The sequence below is a fragment of the Rhinolophus hipposideros genome, assembly GCF_964194185.1.
Source record: "Rhinolophus hipposideros genome assembly, chromosome: X".
Lineage (NCBI taxonomy): Eukaryota > Metazoa > Chordata > Mammalia > Chiroptera > Rhinolophidae > Rhinolophus > Rhinolophus hipposideros.
The window spans coordinates 55,086,025-55,101,804 of NC_138046.1; the positions used below are offsets into that span (position 1 = coordinate 55,086,025).

At 48.6% G+C, this 15,780-nt stretch overlaps 3 protein-coding genes across 19 annotated transcripts in view; 1 reads left to right on the forward strand and 2 right to left on the reverse strand.

Annotated features, from left to right (window-relative positions):
* The window catches only part of LOC308495376 (G protein-coupled receptor associated sorting protein 3-like), a 30,353-nt gene extending 24,970 nt beyond the window's left edge, over positions 1–5,383 (reverse strand). For 3 of the 11 annotated variants that reach the window (XM_081043468.1, XM_081043477.1, XM_081043471.1), the window contains exons 1-2: positions 4,997–5,367; positions 3,282–3,355 (exon numbers count right to left, since the gene is read on the reverse strand). The gene's annotated coding sequence lies outside the window, so the exon portion shown is untranslated. Of the gene's footprint in view, positions 1–3,181; positions 3,356–4,996 lie in introns of those variants that run through there. The other 8 variants (XM_081043469.1, XM_081043467.1, XM_081043476.1 and 5 more) reach the window with 5 other exon arrangements.
* Positions 5,384–6,366: 983 nt separating this feature from the next.
* On the forward strand, positions 6,367–7,352 carry LOC308494885 (small ribosomal subunit protein eS7-like). Its single transcript, XM_081042865.1, is given in 2 exon segments — positions 6,367–6,945; positions 6,947–7,352. Coding segments are annotated over 2 exon segments (714 nt in total). The 5' UTR covers positions 6,367–6,597; the 3' UTR covers positions 7,313–7,352.
* Positions 7,353–8,605: 1,253 nt separating this feature from the next.
* The window catches only part of LOC308495406 (G-protein coupled receptor-associated sorting protein 2-like), a 48,181-nt gene continuing 41,006 nt past the window's right edge, over positions 8,606–15,780 (reverse strand). For 5 of the 7 annotated variants that reach the window (XM_081043541.1, XM_081043544.1, XM_081043545.1 and 2 more), the window contains 5 exons: positions 15,231–15,352; positions 14,597–14,699; positions 13,124–13,248; positions 12,504–12,571; positions 8,606–11,789 (listed from right to left, as the gene is read on the reverse strand). In XM_081043541.1, the coding sequence (XP_080899667.1) occupies positions 8,944–11,484 (2,541 nt within the window). In that variant the 5' untranslated portion in view covers positions 11,485–11,789; positions 12,504–12,571; positions 13,124–13,248; positions 14,597–14,699; positions 15,231–15,352 and the 3' untranslated portion in view covers positions 8,606–8,943. Of the gene's footprint in view, positions 11,790–12,503; positions 12,572–13,123; positions 13,249–13,551; positions 14,552–14,596; positions 14,700–15,230; positions 15,353–15,780 lie in introns of those variants that run through there. The other 2 variants (XM_081043542.1, XM_081043547.1) reach the window with 2 other exon arrangements.

Sequence of the window (15,780 nt, forward strand, 5' to 3'; positions counted from 1 at the left end):
CCAGGCAGAAGAGAAAGTGGAGAGGGGGCTGCCACGGAGGCCTCACCACTGCCCCCCTCCTAAAGGCAGACCGAGACCTCTAACCCTGGGAGAGAATCCACTGCTCTGCGCCCAGATTCATTCTTGCTGCCACACTGCTGTTTTCTCATTCGAAATGCTAGCACACCTTATTGCCATTTTGCCGTCCCCACAGTTGCCCAAGAAAGAGGACCTTTCCCTGTCAGGACCATACAATCCTCGCTGTCTGTGACCCCACAGCCAAGTGTCAGGTACCAGGTAGGGACCGTCCTGGTTCCTCTTCCTGTCCTCTGTCTTGTCTTGCAGTCCCATCCAAGCTCTCATGATCTTTGGCAGTGTGCAAATGTGGCAGGGATTAATTAGAAGCAGTTTAGGTCTCGGACACTTGCCATACACCCCTGTGTAGCTTATCCATTAGAGCTGTCAACACAGTAATCATACATGTTGTAAATTCCCTGATAATCACAAAATCTGCATTACATCTCAGTCTGGTTCTGATGCTTACTCTCTATCCTCCAGCTGTGCCTGTTCTTGTCTTTGGCACAGTGTCGTGCGGGAGACCCTGTTCGCTGCTCCATTTGTCGCGCGGGGAGGCCTGCGGGGTCTCTGCTCTCACTCCCCACATGAGAACGCAGGCTGTGGTGACGCCAAAAAGTAACACCCAGGGAGCCATAGGTAGGGGAGTCAGACCACTATAGTCTTGCTGGCAGCTGGGTTGGAGACACATGAAGCGGGAGCCACACTATCTGCAACCCGCTGTGCTAACTGCAATCCGCTCTTGCTAGCTCAGCCACCATCATCTTGCTAGCCCCCATTTTCTGCTACCGTGGCCACAGCAGTTATATTAGTGGCCAGTGGCTCACTGGTTACAGCTGACGGCCAACGAGCCACAGCTGATGGCCATCCAATCACAGTTGATGGCCATTTACTACCTGAGCCAGCACCTTTCCACATGAGGCTGAGAGCCTGGAAACTGTACTCCTTTGGACTTTACACTTCCAAAGTCCAAGTTTCTCCCTCTGTGCTACCTGTCCCTCAAAACTAGTTCTGTCTATTTCATGAAAACAAAACAAAACAAACAAAAAAAAAAACAAACAAAAAATCCCCACAAAAACAAAGAACAAAAAACCTGACTCTAGTACATGGTATAAACAAACAAATGCTAAAATCGGAAATAATAATATACTGTGTAAGTATACAGAAGGGAGGAATTACTTCCTACCAAGGGGCAAAGAGTAAGGGTGAGGGTGTCAGAAAGACTTCAAACACACCTAGCATTTGAGCGGAGCCTAAAAGGATGAGTATGGTTCCCGTAGGCAGAGAACGATTGTGAGAGCACTGAAGATTGAGTGAACAGTGTGGGGAAAGGCACAGAAGTAGTCAAGCAGAGGGGATAGTTGGGTTAGGAAACAGCAGGAGAGTCCAGTGTGGCCTGAGTGCAGGCAAAGTGGAGCAGGGCTTGGACAAGGGTGAGGCACCTGAGAGGGAGTGCTTCCTGAAACTGTGTGTGTCCTTATCTCATTCCAGCCCCTACACTGACTTGGAAGGATGTGTTGGGAGGTAGAGACAGAAAGGTGGAATTGTATGGAAGGGTGCAGGGCCTTGAAACCCTGCATAGGGAACCTGGTGGTCTCCTATAGAGGAGATCCCACTGAAGGCTGCTCTTTGGAAACTGGGGGCAGAGAGTGTCAGTGGGTGCTAATCGTCCGGCAAGGCTGTAAGAAGATACCTTGCCTTCATTTATGACTGAAGATAGGACAATTTCACTCGAACTTTATCCCCAGGCAGCAACATTTTAGGTCAAATGACATCTGAATGGACCCTGATATTTATTCCATGAGCTAGCCCGTAATATTTATCCAGAAAGGGGACAGAAACAAAAGAGCCATATGAGTGATGAGGTCTTTACTTCATCTACACTCCCGAAAAACATGAGGGATGATCGTGGCCAAGGAGTGATCAGAACCCAGTGATCACAACCTTCATTCTTGGACGGACACACACACCAGTCACCCCGCCCTCTGGCTGAGACGTTAAAAACCCACAGGTCTGCTTTGGGATGCCCATGGGACTTAGAGGTATCTGGCTAGGCCGCAATGTGAAGGTCCCCAAATATAAATGCAGAACCCCCAGCAGGACTTCTAGCCTGAGGGAGCTCCGATAAGAAAAAAAAAATGATAGAGGATTTAAAAATCATCTAAATGCAGGGATATGTCACACAGGCTACTTTTTCACCCATAATATACGGGTGGGCTCTTCCTCCTTCACTTTGTTGTTGATGTATGATGCACAGATATTAATCTAGGGGTGGCTGCTAAAAATAGGGATGCATGACACCATTGTTGCGACATCAGTTCTTTGACACCAACCACCTGAAAGTAGCATCAGACTCCACAGATTTAAAGGGACAGTCCCCAACAATAGTGTCCCCCTTCAGATAATATGCCAGTTACAAGTCTTGAGGAGCCACCCATACTTCTGACTGACTAGTTATAAATTCAGCGGTTCCCATGACCCCCTCAGATGTGATAATTTCCTAGAACAATTCACAGAATTCACTAAAAGTGCTATTCTTCGAATTATAGTTTTATTATAAAGGTTACACATAGGACAAAGTCTGGAAGGGTCTTAGACACACAGCCGCCATGCCCTCTTCCCACGGGTTCCGGGCATATATCCCCCTGCCCGGATATCAGTGTGTTTATGAACCAGGGAGCTCCACAAAGCCCAGGGTTTTTTGTTTTTGTTTTTGTTTTTTGTTTTTTTTTACTGGGGATTTCATATGTAAGCACAATTAAATCAGTGGTCACCTGACTGAACCCCAAATCCAGCCCTCCTTCCTGCAGTGGCCAAAGTTCCAACTCTAATCACGTGGTTGGTCCTTCTGGTGACTAGGCCCCATCATGAGGCCACCTAAGGGCCCACCAGAGATCGGTTCATTAGCATAACAAAGACAATCCTATCACTCAAGGATTCCCAAGGTTTTTTGAAACTGTGCCAGGAACCAGGGAGAAAGGCTAGATCTATTCTTTCTATACAACACCACGATTGAGGTATTTATTCTCCTATGTCAAACTCTAAAAACACACAGACACAGACCAGAGACAACAGAGCTTGAGTGGAAAGAACACAATCTCAACGTTGGCCACCACACTTAGATTACCTTAATTCTGGAGCGTGGAGGAAAGACGATAACCAAGGAGGCAGGGGTAAGAGAGGAGGAGGTAGTCCTAGGCCTCAGTCTGTAATTTTACCCCACTTACCCACTGTTCAATGCTAGCTTTTCAATGTAAACAGGAGGGCCTGAAGTCGTATTACAGCAGCGTTTCAGCCTATACTGAGGATAAAAATAAGGATATGAGTAGTGTGGACGGAAAAGGGGCCACATGTTAAACCTGACAAGCTCAGGAGAACTGAAAATAACCACATAGGATGGCGTGAACATAAACATTCCTCACTAAGGTGGGCCATGGCGGGAAGTTACATCCTTGGCCTGTAGCTTCCTTGACAAAGGTCAGTCTTTACCTTAAGTGAGCCTATCTGTGGTCTTTTTGCATCTAAGATAACATACCCTTGGAATGTCAGAGTAATCCCTTTTTCTGGACCCTCCACGGGGCACAACCCAGCACACCAGAGCAGGAAACTACAAAATCCCTCACTGCTATCTCGTTCCCCAAATACCATCTCTAGGTGCTGTAAAATGCTATTAACTATCCTGTACCCACCAAAGTGAAAAAAGCATGTGTCTCTCCATTTTGCTTTTTATCCAATCCCAGAGATTTCCCCACTTTGCTTTCTCTCACCCTCTTAATCTACAACCAATGGATTTCATGTAACATTCCTCCTTTGATTCTAGTGTATAAAATAAGTTGCAAAACGGCCATCTTCCGGAGCATTTTCTCAGTCCCTCGAGACTTTGCTTCCTAGCAATTGTCATCAGTTTGGCTCAGATAAACTCTTATAAGCTTTCTCTTAGACTGGATGTTTTTTCGTTGACTGTAGGTTAGGGAAAGGAACTACTTCCTAGGGACACTTTCCTAAAGTGCCTTAGTAGCCAGCCTTGGGGCATCAGGGGGTTAATATTCTGTTAGAGAGAGAGGACAAGGAGTTAGGAAGGGCTGCTACCTAGGATGAGAATGGGGGTGGGGGGCAAGCCCTATGAATTGGGCAGAGAGCAAAACACACTGAAGAGAGCCAAGTGTCTGCAGAGGGGAACCTATGAGACCAGGCATAAAGCAGTTTCTGCAGGTGTTTCCCAGAAAGAGCCTGCCCTGCGACCCAGGAATGAAAAGGGAGGGAGCCTCAGACGTAGTTGCCCCAGATGTGAGGAAGCTGCTGCCTGGGGCTGAGATCCAGAGATCCTCTTGGGGGCTGAGAAGCCTGGCAGTATCCCAATGAGAAATCCTCCGTGAGGGGCCCACCGCATCTAGGTTCCCTCCTCCTGAGTCCGTCCGCCTCCCTCTTCCCTAGAGCTGCCCAGATTGGGGTTCGTTCCTCTCTCGCATCTCCAGGCAGCTGGAGCCTGGGAGCATAATGCATACGTAAACCGCCCTTCTTCTCCCCCACCCTACCCCAAATCTGAGCCGGTCTCAGCCATCCATCCCCATGGTCAGGAACAGACAGACCGCGTAGAGAGTGAGTGGCGAACAGATGGGAGGACAGGGGTGTTGCTGCGCAAGGTCCCCATCCTCACACCTGCTTTTCCAGAGCCAGTGGCAGCACCGGTTTACACGAATTGGGTGGCCACGAAGGTCACTTCACCGCTTCCTGTCTCTCGGCTTCCCCTGAAGCCAACTGCCTCCATGTGTCGTCCACCTCCCCCACCCACACCGAAAAACGCAGACTGAAAGACCGCGGTGCGGGGTGCGGGGTGCGGGGTGCGGGGTGCGGGGAGCGCGGGCGGGGGCGGGGGCGGGGGCGGGGGCGGGGGCGGGGCGTTCAGAAGGCCGGAGGGGGCGGGAGGGTCCCAGGCACTTACTGCACCGGATCTAGGCTCAGCCACCGCGTCCCGCGGATGCCATTTCGGGGCCTCGCACCCACCCGGTCCGCCAGCGAGCGATCGCCGCTTCTCTCCGCGTGTGCCTCCCGCAGGATGACTTCCTGCCTCTTGAGCTCCGCGACAACAGACAGCCCTGCTAAGACGCTCGCGACCGGCCGCGGGATTGTTTCCTCTACCTACAAATGCTGCCGCTCCGGTCGCTCGAGAGAGTAGTTTCCAGGCTAGTGCGGCGTGGCGAAACACCCCGCACGCCCCCACCCTAGCGTCCTGCCACTCCTCCCGCGGCAGTCGGCCGGTCCTCACGCGCGCGTCCTTCCCCACTCTTTTGCGTGCGACACACCTCGAGGCCCGCCCAACGGAGGGCGTGCCCACGTGACCCACCGTCGGCCCACGTGACCTCGCGGGCGGCCTGTCTGCCACAGCCCTGCAGCACCGGGGACAGCAGCTCCTGACCGTGGCGAAGACCTGGAGCTGGAGGAAGGCGGGGTAGGGAGCTCGCGCTCCAGCCCGAGGCCTGGCCTTTGCCCTGTAGGAGCCCAGCGATGGCGGGGGAACATTCGATGAGGGGTTTGGAGACGATCTGACTTTGAATGTTCTGTGTAAAACTCGGGGCGACATCTTAAAGCACACACACAGGATCTGTCCTGAAAAATCTTGATAGGCAAAATAACGCTGAAATTCCAATTTCCAGCACGGGGATGATCCCTGTTAACACTTGTGGTTTGTGAAGGGAGGCAAAACTGCTCCTTTACCCTATTTCCATAAATCTCGCATACTAGAAAGGGAGAAAAAAAGCATGCTGCTCTGCCAGAAAAGTTACACAAAACTTGGGTAATGACAGCACAGGTTACTGGATATCATTTCAGTGCAGTGCTCCGCTTCACTTTTTATTGATCCGGCACATTTTGAAGCCTGAGAGGCTGGTGTTAAACTGTACATATTTTGTCTCATAGATACTGGAAATGACTTATGTTCAGTGTAACAGATAACATCAGTGGTTACAATTGATTGCCTTTAAGATATTAACTAGTTTTGTATGTAACCCAGCAATGTTATCCTAACATCTGTCAATCTTCTACGTATGTATGAAATTTAACATTGTTTTGTTTTTATTATGATTACATTGTGTATGTTGTATGCAAACATACGAGTATCTCTCTCCTTCAACCACTTTCATAATCTTAGCAGTTCTTCATTGTGTTGAAAAATTTTTTGCATGTTCATTTCTCATTTGAGTCATAATTTTACCTTTTCAACAATTAAAATCCTCAGACAAAACTGAAATAACATTTTCACCGTGTCTAAAAATAATAAAATCTATTTCTAACAAGTCTGGATTCCCTCTCCAAACCAACTCTATCCCTGATTTCTGTGATTTCTATCTGCAAGTATGGCATGATTATTTTACTTATTGTTGTGGAAGATACAACAAAAAATTATCATTTGAAAGTGTACAATTCAGTGACATTAAAATTAAGTACATTCACAATGTTGTGCAACCATTGCCACTGTCTACTTCTAGAACTCAGTTGTCACTCCAAAGGAAATGGTATGATCTTTTGAATACAAGTCATGTAAAAATGCTGCCATCTTTGTACAGTCGAGAGATTAATATAAACATATCAACCTGGGTAATTTATTTTTCTTTAAACATTTCATTTAAAAAGTTAGTATTCCTTCTTCCCAAGCCGGCGGTCACCGAGGAGGCCATGTTCAGCTCGAGAGCAAAAATCGTGAAGCCCAACGGCGGGAAGCCGGACGAGTTCGAGTCCGGCATCTCCCAGGCGCTGCTGGAGCTGGAGATGAACTCAGACCTCAAGGCACAGCTTCGCGAGCTGAACATAACGGCGGCCAAGGAAATTGAAGTCGGCGGCGGTCGGAAAGCCATTATCATCTTTGTTCCAGTTCCTCAACTGAAGTCCTTCCAGAAAAATCCAAGTGCGGCTCGTGCGCGAATTGGAGAAAAAGTTCAGTGGGAAGCACGTGGTCTTCATCGCTCAGAGGAGAATTCTGCCTAAGCCAACTCGAAAGAGACGTACGAAAAATAAGCAAAAGCGTCCCAGGAGCCGCACTCTGACCGCCGTGCACGATGCCATCCTGGAGGACTTGGTTTTCCCGAGTGAGATCGTGGGCAAGAGAATCCGCGTGAAACTGGACGGCAGCCGGCTCATAAAGGTCCACCTGGACAAAGCCCAGCAGAACAACGTAGAGCACAAGGTTGAAACCTTTTCTGGTGTCTATAAGAAGCTCACGGGCAAGGATGTTAATTTTGAATTCCCAGAATTTCAGTTGTAAACAAAAATGACTAAATAAAACATTCACAATAAAAAAAAAAGTTAGTATTCCTTAAGTCTCACTCTTTCCCAACTTTTATAAGTGTTTTTATCTCTAAAAATTCTTTCTAACACATATAGTTTATTCATTTATATAACTGTATCCTTTCTAACATGTCTGCCTATAACTTGAGGCACTAGATGTAAACATGTTAGAAGAAAAAGCCCTGTGTTATTAATTTTTCTATCTGCCTAATGTCTGTCTCTGACAATTGTTTTTAGCATTGGACATTTTTTTTAAATGTCTTGTTTTAAAAGTAGAGTGACAATGGTTAGTAAAATTACGTAAGTTTCAAGTATACATTTCTGTAATGCATCATCTATATATCACATTGTGTGCTCATCACACAGTCAGTTCTCCTTCCATCACCATACATTTGACCCCCTTTATCCTGATCTACCACCCCTCGCCCCCCAACCCTCTGGTACCCACTAAACTATTGTGTCTATGAGTTTTTGTTTCTTTGTCTCTCTTGTTCCTCCATTGCCTTCAGTATTATGACCCACACATGAGTGATTTTGTTTTAGGCTATGTAATATATGAAGTGTCTTAGAAAATCATACTGAAAATGCATAGAAATTGTGTTTATTCACACACGGTTTTAAAATGGGATCTAATTTCCATAGATGTCACTCACATTCTTCTCTATTTCACCAGACATAAAAGCATTAGTGTCATTTCCTGCCAATGAACAGACCATTTTTAATAGCTGAATGGGATTTCCTTAATACTTTCCTTGGACTGAGAACACAAAGAGAATCTCACTCCTGACGCCATTTAATTGGTGTACCATCCTAGTCTTTCATCCTTTAGGTGGCACTGAAGCAACACCTGCACTTTTGAGTTGTAAAATGTGCAGATTTGGCCGACTTAGCTCTCCAAACCGGCCTCATTCCAACTGCATCCCTAACTAAACTTGTCTCACCTAATTCAGGCAGACAGGGTACGTCCTCACTACCGGAGCAGATTTCAAGTTACACACTTTTTTTCTTCATACCACCACTTCTCACTCCCAAGAATGACCTAATGTTTTCTCTTACCCTAGCCCTCGGCGACCAATTTAAGTGGGTCCCTCTTCTCGGAAGCAATCCTCAAGTACCACGGCCCACAGTAGTCTTTTCCTTCTTAAGCTCCAGGAATGGAATTTTCCAATGAGATTATGTTTGTCATGCTACTGATTATCTATGTTTGTCAGTGTGCACAAAGTACCTGCATCTGGATTTTAAACTGAAGGAGGGTCACTTCTGCTATTTTTCACACAGAACTTTATTGAAAACACAGACTCAAATAAAGAACCATTTGTTTAAACAACGAATAGCAGGGTAGCTTACATAGGCGAGTCAATTCATTGGAAGCTCAATACAGAAAAAATACCACAATCTGGACAGCAAGATAAATATCACAAATATGTTTTCAGCTGTAATGTTCATTTGCCATCCACACAATGAGCCAGCTCAAACCAAGAATTGGATCAAGTTAACATCAGCATTAAAAATACAAGTTACAACATAAAACCAGACTGTGAAAACGAAAGCCACTACTCAGGGCTCTTTGGGAACATCAGGCCGATCAGAGGCAGGTGGTTAATCATATTAGCTTTGTTGTCCCCCCTCAGGATCAGGATCATGTTGATTGTCTATCTGGGTTTGTAGGTCCTTGGCTAAGTTCTCAAATTCATGGAATGCAGCAATAAGTGGCTCAAGACTGAAATCATCATCAATTAAGGCCATTGTTCCATTTCTTATAATATTGCTGATATTCCGAAACATTTTAATAACAATTTGAATATTATCGTTTGACTCTTCTATGTTAAAGAGACGCACAAATATCGATAGAGCTTTGGCACTGAATAGTTTTTTGGCCACAACAGCATTTTCAGACAAATTCAATAGCATTTTCAGAACGTGAAACTTTGTTGTTGCATTTCCTGTGACTAATAGGGAGAGAAACACAGACATATAATTGGCAACCAGTGTGTGATAGTCAGTAGTTGTAGTGAGGTATCTAAGCAGCCTTAATCCAAGCAGCTGCTCGGGGGAATCCACAGTTTGTGCAAGGGTTTCCTCACATGCTTGACATATGAATGTCTCAATCATGTTTAGATTTGGATATGGTGGAGCCATGAGGATCATATTTTCCAAAAACTGTGTCCTAACTCGGGAGGAGGGATAATTGAGCAAGGTTTCAATAAGTGAGACGACACCCGAATCCCGAATGAAATCTCGGGTAAATTGAGAAGCACTTCTCATACCCATTGCGATTTTAGATATTTCCTGAATAAAAGGATCTCGGATTTTGTCCATTAACAGAAGGAGTTCTTCAAACTCTCCAGAACTAATTTTAAGTTCACACTGGATGCAGCTGCAGGACCAACTCTCAGGCTCTGCACTCTCCCTGGTCCTAAGATGCTCCCGAATTTCCCGGACTGACCTGTAGGATGGTTCATACTGAAATGGGAATTCAGGATCAGCCTGATTGGGCTGAAGCACAGATTCCTGCTCTTCCCCTTCTGGGGTACGTTCTGCATCCTGGGGCTTTCCCTCAAACAGTTCAGCGAATGCAGCTGCTGCTGCTTCTTCAGAAATTCTAAAGGGGCTTGGGGATGGGAAACCAACGAAATAACAAGGACCAGGTTTGAACTCAACGGTGACCTCTTCCCAAGTTTTGGGCCTGGATGATGTATTTATTTCCTCAGCTGAATCGTGGAACGTGGGACTAGCCTTGTACACCGGATTGGGATTTAGGTCAAAGCAGGCCTCATCCCTGTCCCAGAACCAGGATCCAAATATGGCCTCTTCTTCAGACTCTGGCCTGGTCTCTTCTCTGGCCACAGCCCCCAAACTGAACTTTTCCTCAGTCTCGAACGAGGATCCACCAATGGCCCCCTCCTCAGCCCCTGGCGTGGACTCACAGATGGCAGAAGCCCCGGCCTCCATACCGGCCTCTTTCTCTGCCCAGAACCAGGACCCAACAATGACTTCCTCCTCAAACCTGGACTCCTGTTTGACGCTATCACTGTTATCAGCATCTTTCTCGGCCCTGGGCTTCAGGATAGTACTGGGCTCTGTCTTGTCTCTGAGCCTGAATCGACTATTGGCCTCTTCTCCGGGCACAAACCAGGACTCCTTAAAGTACTCATCTTCAGACTCAAAAACATCCTCTATCTTTGTCCTGAGCTTGGACCTAACATTTGCCTCATCTCTGACTCTGGGTCTAAACAACATATTGGTATTTTCTCCAGCCCACAAGCAGAATGGGTTGCCAGACTCCTCCTCAGACCCAGACCAAGAATCAATAGAGGGATCTGGCTTGGATCTCGGCCTAGACCTGGTGTTAGGCTGATGTTTAGCCCTGTGCCTGGACCTCGTATTGGCCTCTTCCCTGGGCCATGATCTGATACTGGCCTCTTCTCCAGCCCAGAAGGAAGACATCGTAGAGGTCTCATCTGCTGACCAGAATCCAGATTCATTAGAGCCCTCCGCTCTGGCCCTGGGCCTGGGATAGCACCAAGACCCGGTATTAGTTTCCTCCCCTGATCCAAACCAGGGTTGGATTCCCATCTGACCGTGTGAGCCAGGAAACATCTCAGCATCCACCCTGAGCAGTTCCCTATCTACAGATAGGGCCATAGGTTTAGCACCTGACCCACACTCAGTACTGAGCAGTGGCCAGGCTTCTGCATTGGTCTGGGGCAAGCCCTCTGTTTGGGACATTGCCTCAGCCCCAAACTCAGTCTGGGCCCAAGCCTGGGCTTCTTCCTTTTGCCTTGGCCCAGTGATTGCCTTGGTCTCAGTTTTAGGACATGCCCTACCTACTGCCCTGGCCTCTGTTTTTGGCCTTGCCCCAGACATTCTCTGGGTTTCACTTCTGGACCTTGCCACAGCCATTACTTGGGAATCAGTTTGGGGCCCTGACCCAGCCATCGCCTGGGACTCCGTTTCTGGCCTTGCCCCATTCATAGCCTTGGATGCAGTTTTAGGCCTTGCCCCAGGCATTACCTGGGCTTGGGTCCTAACCTTGGGTCTGACCACCATCGGGACTTCGTTCTCTCTCTCAGCCCCACCCCCAACCTCTTCTCTAGCCTTCTTTTCAGGCTTGGCCTGGGCACCAGGCTCAATCTCAGCCCCAGTCATAATACCAGTTACAGAGAAGAGGCAGTTAAATACCCGTAACACAGTCCCCGCCTCTACCACAATTCTGTATCTTCACACTGATCTTCCAGTGATTCAGGCAATACAATTGGAAGAGAGTCAATCACCAGTCCAGCACCCAATCAGCCTCCTTCCAAAGACCAGCCTCAGCCAATATCACACACAGAGTGCCGAAGAGGCACAACCAAGCAGGAGGACGATGGATGGTTCCCAAGTGGGTGCAGACCTGTTGCGGGTGGTGGTCAGCAGCAATTCCAGCAACACCAGAGATGCCACTGGAGGTGGATCTAGGGAGAGAGAAGGACACGGGGCTTTGAGACTCTTTGAACTGTGTCGCTCCATGCAGGGACACACACACAGACTGAACCTTGAATTCCTGGTGGAGCTGCTGGGCGATGAGAAAGTCTCTCCGTCACACTCATTTTGCCCACAACTGCCACACTATTTGGCCTGCCACCAAATAGGTGTGAAATTTGTGGGAAAGTATGTTGGCAATGAGAGAAGTTGAGGAGTCCTGAAACTAGACCCTAATCACTATTGTGACTGCACTGGTCTCCACTATCCGACCCGAAGTTTTACCCATCTCATACCAACCTTCTCTGACGTGGTACAATTTCCCACTCCGTGCTTTGTTCCAGGGGTACCAATTACACCCTAGAGCAGAAGGCTGTTCCATGGACAAGCAAATGTACAGGAGAAAATGGAGTCTGAGGGCTTGGTTGACAGGCAGACACCCTGACCCCTGATGCAAATATCTCTCTTTCTGTTTAAGGGTCCAGTTTGTCTAACGTTTCCTGTCTCCTGGTCCCTGATCTCAGGTCTTCTCCTCCCATTCACAGCCCAATCCACACCTACCCCAATATTCCTAATATCTCCTGCAGGAAATGGACGAGGGATGCTGGGGCAGTGTGCAAATCTGGCAGAGAGCAGGAGAGGTGGATCAAAGACCTGCCATGATCTTACTCTGTCGCCATCCCCTGCTTTTCCCCCTTCGCACCAACCTCCAGAGAATTGAGCCTGTCTCTTCCTCCTTTCCTTCCTTGCAGAAGTGACCGGTCTTAAAGTAAGCCTGGGGACAAAAAGACGAAAAGAAAGACAGTCAGAAGACCATGGTAACAACTGAGCACTTGGTGGACAGACCAACACCAATGATGGGAGTCCACATGTGATCTGTCTTTCAACATTTAAGGTCTTCTAGGTAGAATGTTCTCGTTTTACTAAGGCCCTGTTTCAGGGTTCCAGATAACGACATCTTTTCTTGACGTCACAGTCTTCTCATTGCTGCCCGTCTTCCAATTCTGAGGATTCACCACTAGGTGCACCACATCCCTTTGCCTTGGGCGGAATAAATCCGGGGAAGGGCGCCCGCATATTCTAGAAAACAGGTTGTGCAGTGGCACTTGTAACTGTGACTTCCGTCTCACCCTCGCCTCCGAGCCCCTTTTCCTACCCCCAGTTACGGCTGGAGGTAAGGGCGGAAGCCAAGGGAAGTGCCTAGGAACTGGTACGGAGGGAAATTTTAGGATTTATTCCTGGGTGCCTAACCCGCTCTGGTCACAGTCACCCACCCCAATTGGGGTCTCCAGTCACAGGCGGCTGCCCACCCCCCACCCCCACACACCTCCAGAAACGCAGGCTATTTTCCTGCTCCAACTTTCTCTCAAGCAGCTCCTTGGCAGACGCCCCTCGCCGCCTGAAATCGCCAGCCTACCGCGCAGACGGGAGACTTTGGCACCAACGAGGCACCTGTGGGAAGAAACAGCCCCCAGGACGCGGAGCCCCAGCAGGCCCTTTCCAGAATCAGGGCCCGGAGTAGCCAACGCCCCCGCCCCGGCGCCCCCATCTCTGCTCGGGCTCCACCATTTCTCCCGCAGCAGCAGCCTCCCCCACAGCCATCTCCGGGAAAGCAGGCTGGGGAGAGACCGGCGTGGATCGCTTCCCCCAGGAGCCCAGGGAGTATCTGAGGCCATCCCTGGGCCTTGGACCCTGGGTCCGGCCCGCACCCGTCGCCGCCGCAACCTCAGCGCAGGGCTTCCTGGCGTTGCGCACCTCTCTCAGGAACCGGCTTCGACCCTGTAGCCGCCTCCACCTCCTCGCCAGGATGCCAGGGTCTGGGCGCGGGTTGTAAGCTGGTCGAGAGTGTGGACCCACCCCCGCCCCCATGCACCCCCACTTGCCTTTCCAGGCTCGGGGCCCGGGTGGCCGGCCTCCCCTGCTCTCGGACCTCCTCGGATTCCCACCGCCTTGCGCGCGCATCAAATTGCAAAGAGGCGTCCCGCCCTTTGCGCCGCTGCACCAAACCCGGCAGGGGCTGCGCAGGATGCGGCACGAACCGCTGGCCGCGAGGGTGTCGGGAAAGCGGGGCGGAGGGAGACTGGACGAATGGGTTCGACGACCCCTCCCCTGCCAGACGGCCAGCAGTTCCGACCCGGAGGGGGCGGGGCCGGGAGCAGCCCCGGCGAAGGGGGCGAATTAACGCCCGCCAGTCGGGCTCTAAGGACCTCCGCGTCCCCCTGCCGGGTACCCCCTACAACATTTCCGGTTCTCCAATCTATGGGCAGCGCGGGCGTGGGTGGGGGAGCATGTTCGCAAGGTCAGGAGCAGCTGCGCTGTAAGCAGCAAAGTGTGGATACAAAGCGCCCCTAGGTATATATGAACCCCCAGAGTGCTGGGTTCTACCCACCTCCCTCCCGCCTTCTCACCATCCTTTCTGGACGCTGCTGGGAGAGGGGCTGTGAGAATGCTGCCCGGGTGGGGAGAGGCCATCTAAGGCTAGACCGACCCTGAGGTCCTGACGTGCCCCCCCCCCAGTTCTTTCATCGTTCAGGGGCCCAGGGAGGAGAGAAAGTGGAGAGGGGGCTGCCACGGAGGCCTCACCACTGCCCCCCTCCTAAAGGCAGACCTAGACCTCTAACCCTGGGACAGAATCCACTGCTCTGCGCCCAGATTCATTCTTGCTGCCACACTGCTTTTTTCTCATTCGAAATAGTAACGCGTGTTGCCATTTTGCGGTCCCCACAGTGCCCTAGAAAGAGGGCCTTTCCCTGTCTGGACCTGCACCGGGTCACAGAATCCTCCCTGTGTGTGGCCTCACATCCAAGTAAGTGTCAGGCATCAGATAGGGTCGCTCCGGGTTCCTCTTCCTCTGCTCCATCAAGTCTTGTCTTGCAGTCCTGTCCAAGTCATGATTTTTGGCACTGTGGAAATGTGGCAGGGATTATAAGCATTTTAGGTCTGGGCCACCTGCCGTAAGCACCTATCCAGTTTGCCCAGTCATTCCTTGCAGAAAGCCGCATCATGCACACACTTCTCCAAGACAGACCTGGTGGGGTTTGCTTTTTTGTTTTTGTGGGTTTTTTTTAGAAAGTAGAAATATCTACATGAACTGATAAGGTAAAATCACAAAAGCATATTTCTAAATAAAAAAGAATGGTACAAAGCAATAAATATGTTAGGTTAACATTTGTGTAAAAAGGTGAGAATTTTATGTATACAATTTCTCTGGAAGGACACTAAAACTGATACAACTTTAGGATACTAAAATTGATTCTAGGGAAGTAAGGTGACTGGGAAAAAGAGAGGGAAGGAGAGGACCTTTTAAACGTTTAAAATTACAACCACAGGATGTTACCTAATCAAAAATAAGTAAATAAAAACGAAAGGGCGGTCTGATACTAGATTAAAAGAAAAAATATTTAAGAGGTATCATTCACGTCATCCATCCTTACCTCTAGATCAAAGATGAAATGCTAGTGGAGTCTTTTTGATTCTGGTACAATGAATGGTTTCAAACCATGATTTAGTTTAAAACTCTAAAGTGCCGAGATTTGAGAATGCCAAGAACAATTTCCTAATATAAAAAAAGGGAAGAATGCAATAGGATTAATGTATTTCTTGGTTCAGGTCTAACTTAGAAAGAGAAATGCAGGAACAAAATAAAAACCTAAAGGTGGATGGAAACTGGTCATAGAAAACCAGAAGACAGCATCTTTCAGGAAAGAAGTATGGAAGTTAAAGAACATTAGCTCCGAAAAGTAGGTTTTTCAGAGGCTTGGGGAATTGGTAGGATGAATACAATGGAAAGAATATATAAAAATACAGTTACCCAAATTAACTTGCATGCTTTTTAAATAAGCATCTCTGTGGGTACAGATTCTACCAACATACAGGAAAGATAACAAGATGCCAGACTCGCTAAACTCTGAATTTTAAGGTAACAAAATGGAAACTAGTCAAAAAGTAAAAATCAGGCCAGGTTATTAAATTGGAAGGTAGAGA